Consider the following 5373-nt stretch of genomic DNA (forward strand, 5'->3'; position numbering starts at 1 on the left):
TCCTTCGAGAATTGCTACAAGAGTGTTTTAGATATAGTTGAAGTCTTCTGTGTTTATAGAATTGATATATAAACTATATTTGTAACCCTTGATGTAAGCATGACGATTTGATATTGAAAATCAACAGTTTGCTCTCGTGAATGTAGGCACATTGCCGAACTATGTAAATTTTTGTGCCTTTGATTTTATTATTTTCTTTTATTCTCATTGTGATTGCTTTTTTCGCATATTTATCGTTAGTTGCTTGCATTTCTTGTTACGATTCAATTTTTTGGTTTCCATTGCACATCGACATGTATTCAGGCCACTCTGCACAATAGATTTTAAATGCAGTATTAGGTTCACATTTTGGAAGAGGTGAGAGGGTACATGACATGAGCTATCTCTCCGGCCTAGTGCAAGCTAAAATGCACAATAATTATTAATTAAAAGCATATCTCACTTTATGCAAAACATTAAAATCTCCTAATTATTATAAAATCACAATATGTGGGGAAAAATATTGTTTCATTTGCACCAAGGTAGGAAAGCAAAATATTTGTGTTACACATCATGGAATTGAAAAAAAAAATGTATATTAGGATATTAAGGAAGCACAGTGATTAAGATGAAAGAACATATGTGGCAAAACTAATGGATGAATAAATTGATTGGTTGGTAACTAAAAAAAACAAGGAAGAAAAAGAAGTTGATTGAGGGGTTTAATCTCTTCAAGACACATTGGCGAGGGTGCACTCCAGAGGTAGGCCCTGGGGGAATCGCTTTGCGTCTGTGCAATAATTGTAAATCATGTAGTTCTTCTGAACCCATTTCAGTCTTTCCAGCCTTGCGGAGTCTAATTGTTCAGTGAGCCACAAATTGGAAGTAGTAGAGAGTGAAGAGGAATTTGAAGTGCACGAAGATTTTCTAGATGACCACACACAAGCATTATGTGCATTGTAATTCCTATAGGAGGCAACAAAAGGCGCTCGACTCCAATCCGTCTTCACCAGCCCACCTCTTGTGGCCCAATCATCTGCATTCCAAAGACTCGAGTATATCCTCATCGGCTGGTTCTTGGGGAAGGAAACACCGTTCGACTCCATGTTCTTGAATTCCCTAATGGGTGTGCCATCCACAGAGAAGCTGAAACATAGAGGATGAAAAGATAAAAAAATAGTATAGGAGAATCCGTTGGGGGTATGAATTATTGCATTTTGTATCAGAAAAAAAAGAAAAAGAAAATAGGATAAAATAAAATACATACATGATGCAGTGGGGATTCCAGAGGATGGAATAAGTGTGAAAATCGGCAGTGGGATCAAACCATAGGTAGAACTGTTGTTCTCTGTTGCCTTTGCCTTGGCTGAAGACGTTAGTATGAAGGATGTAGGGATCTCCGCTCAAGTTTCCCAAGAATTCAAAATCAATCTCATCGTGGGTCGACCCTTGCGACGATAACTGCAACCAATATATAGTATATAAACTTTTTCATTAGTAAAAAGAGGATTCAGCAAAATTGGCATAAATCAACTCAAATTCAATCCAACATTTCATACGTTTTCAATTAATTAATTAAACCGCGCTACAGTTAATGAGCTTGGGCTTACATAGTAGGCAGTGACGGTCCCGGCGGAGTTACCGGGGACGAGCTTAAGCTGCATGTCAATCTTTCCAAAGAGGTACTCGTGCTTGGACTGGAAACCAGAGCCAGAGGCTTTGTCTAGGGAAAGAGTGAGAAGCTTTCCGCTTTTGAGAATTTGAGCGCGGCCGTCTCCCCAAGTGATGTCAAAGTTTTTGTGGAAGTTGCTGGCAGAGGTTCGAACGAAAGAGCAAACCATTAGAGAAAGCAACAGCATTTGCAGAACATTGGAAGACGAAACGAGAGAAGCCATGTATAAATATATATATATATATATATATATATATATATATATATATATGATTCTAAGCGCACGGATCAGAGGCGAAGGAATATATAGAAATTGGAATTGAATTAGGAGGAACAAGAGGAATGGACCTGGTGTGTGCTTAGGAAGGGAAACTGGTTGGGTATTTTTATAGTGGCGGGAAGGAGGGAGAAGTAAGGTGTGGGGGGCGGGGGGAAGGAAAGGAAAGGGCGCATGAGGTTTCAGTTCAGGAGGTGGACGGTTGGCACATGAGAGAAGAGGATCAGTAAAATAGTTGGCATAATGGAAATGGCTGTCGCCATCATTATGATACTATTTTTCAACTGTGTAACGCAGAGCGCAGTGGGGATGCGTAAAACTGTAAAGCTCCACATGAAATGCCCACTTGCAATATTTAGCCGTTGTTCTTGATTGACAGTTGGACGCAACAATTTTTCACCAGCCGGTTTTAATTTCGATGGTAAAAGAGTGTTTATTTTTATTGATTTAAAAGCATTTTGACTCATGACCTTGCTATTATGATTATGAAACAGTCTGTTGTTAACTGGCAAGAAACATTGCTTCAAATTTATGTCAAATTCAACCAAATTTATTCTCATTTATGGGACGGCCACATGGGCGCACCCATAAAGAGGATGCCTAATTTTTTAAAATTTATTATAAATAAGAGATAATAAAAAATAAAAATGTCTATTTAAAACTTAATAATCTACCTCTAAGGAAATTAACATGAAATTCTCAAATTCGGTGAGAAACAAAATAGAGAGAAACACACGTCAAATAAAAATTAATCACACGTACAAGATAATATTTATGTGATTCAGCGATTTTGCCTACGTTCACAGAGTTGCAGGGATTTCACTATTATTAAGAAAAAAAAAATACAGAGAGTGTGTTGTACAATATTTTCTCTCGCTCTCTCTTTCTTTAACTGTGACGGCCACACTTAACCCTAACCACCATAACAGAGAATTAATATCTTGTGCACAACAATGGGCTACAAAACAGACCTAAGCCTTCGCTGCACGGACTAAGCTTTCGGATAGAAATCTCTCATTAAACAAAAGGTCGGGTCATCATCCGGATCAAACTAAAGAATAATGGAGAGTTGAAAAGGACGATGTGAAGTTAAATAATTTTTTTCCTAATATAAAATGAAAGTATGTCATTTTAAGTTATTTTATGTCTATCACTACTCTTTTTATTGTCCTAGTGAGCACTAACTTGACCTAAAAGGTTAAGTCTATTGGATCTTTGGTTCAACCATGTATATAAGCACTCATCATTACCTCATTTTTTCTAATGTGGGACAAACTCACAAGTGAAATTCTTAACAATCTCCCAGTCACTTATAAGTTTCAATCGTTCCCTCTTGAACGGAAGCACCACCACTCATGAGTTGCAATTGCCCCCCCTTAAATGGAAGTCGTCTTCTTCATCATGGGACTAATTCTCCAATAGTTTGCTCAAGTAGGCTTTACCACGGCGTCCTACGACAACTTAGATGATCCTTGTTAGCCTTGGTCACACACTCGCACACCCAGAGTTATGAACCACCAGCTATGATACCACTTGTTAGCACCGGAGGGGTTCATAAGTGTGCTTGATACACATAGGTGAGTACCAACTTGACCCAAAAGTTTAAGCCTATTGGATCTTGGGTCCAACTATGTATATAAGCACCCATCATCTACTCACTTTTCCAATATGGGACAAACTCACAAGTAGAATTTTCAACATTATGTTACAAGTGTCCAAACCATTTGAGTTGTCTCTCCTTTATCTTATCTTATCTTTTGCTGGAGCTACCTGTAGCTTACAATGAATATATTCATTTCCTAACTTATCTTTCAATATTATACCACTTGTTTGTCTAAACATTCTCATCTCAACAACTTTTACTTTTTAAATATGTTGTTTTTTAGTTGTCCAACATTCTCATATATATAGCATAGTTGGTCTTATATCCATCTTATAAAACTTTCCTTTTTAATTTTAAAGGTATTCTACAACCACAAAATACACTTAAAACGCTTCTTCATTTTACCCAACCTACTTTAATTCTATGCATTACATCCTCTTCAACTTCTCATTTAGTTTGCATAATAGATCAAAGGTATCGAAATCTAAAAGTACTAATTATGTTTCATCATCAAGTTTAACTTTATTTTTAATATTATTTGTTGGCCTAACAAGGCTTAGAACCTTATTTTGATGATACCAAACTAAATAAACTTAACATGTTTTGCTAAGTTCAGTTTCAGGGCTCAAATGATTGGTTAAAGAGATTAAGCTCAAAAAACCAAGTTCTTAAAAAAGATCAAGCTCAAGTCTTTTAAAGATGCCCACATGAAGAATATACTTAAAAACTTGGCCCATGATGAAGCACAAGGAAATTGAAGAAAGGAAGCTCAAAAGAATGGAAGTCACTACATGCAGACTTAGTATTTTAGGATGTTCATAATATTAAGAGTCTAATGTAAGTATTTCTTATTTTCAGTGTAAATATTTGAAGTTCTTTAGGAATGATTATAGACATAGAGACCCATTTTTAAGAACTTGGAAAATACATTTTTCATGTTTCAAATCAGAAATTCCAAGATTAAAGCTAAAAGAGTTTCTAGAAACAAAATCTTAAAAAACATTAATTTGCATACTCAGGCACCTAAATTAAAATTCTCAGGCGACTGACCTCTTATATGTTTTTTAAGAATTACAAAAAGAACCAAGACAGGCGCCTCACTGATTCTGTCGCGACGTCCCGGGAGTGCGTGTGCCCCCAGGGGCGAAATAAAAAAAAATGATTATATTTTCAAGGAAAATTCATGGAATGTCGGAGTCGCCACTAACCTTTTAGTATGGTTAGAACACATGGTTACTACCCCGTTAGGGGTAGAATGGGTCTATGTTACTAGAGTTAGGCTCGGGAGTTCGGTTACACGAGGGGAAGGTACAAGCACCCTCTACGCGCCCGTTCTTATGAACGGTACCTAATTAATTTGAAATTATCCTTAAGTTAATCTAATAAGTCTTTAAATTTCTCCTTTTTATGAATTTATAAATATACATAAATAAAAAAACGTAATACAATATATATACATATATTCCCTCAGAGCTTAAAGTACGTGATGCCCGAAGGCTCATACCCCCGCAATAAAATCATAGGGATAGAAAATCGAAAATAATTAATAACGAAAATATCATAATAACAAAATGACAATACATTAATACAAAAAGATAATAATACGATTAAACATACATATAATTTAAAATAGAATAATAATAACAGTAATAATAATAATAATAATAATAATGACTACAGAAAAATAATATTAAAAACACCAATGATAATATACAATGATAATAAAAATAATAGTAACAATAAACACAACAACAACAACAACAATAATAATAATAATAATAATAATAATAATAATAATAATAATAATAATAATAATAGTAATAAATAATAAATAATACTAGT

The 5373-nt window shown here is 35.1% G+C and overlaps 1 protein-coding gene across 1 annotated transcript; it reads right to left on the reverse strand.

The window, feature by feature from the left end:
* Positions 1-710: 710 nt before the first annotated feature.
* Positions 711-1874, reverse strand: LOC131145220 (probable xyloglucan endotransglucosylase/hydrolase protein 23). Its single transcript, XM_058094364.1, has 3 exons — positions 1590-1874; positions 1247-1440; positions 711-1125 (listed from the first exon to the last, which is right to left on the reverse strand). The coding sequence occupies exons 1-3, from the start codon at positions 1872-1874 to the stop codon at positions 711-713; spliced, it is 894 nt and encodes a 297-aa protein (XP_057950347.1).
* Between the last annotated feature and the right edge of the window lie 3499 nt (positions 1875-5373).

Source organism: Malania oleifera, chromosome 12, assembly GCF_029873635.1.
Source record: "Malania oleifera isolate guangnan ecotype guangnan chromosome 12, ASM2987363v1, whole genome shotgun sequence".
NCBI lineage: Eukaryota > Viridiplantae > Streptophyta > Magnoliopsida > Santalales > Ximeniaceae > Malania > Malania oleifera.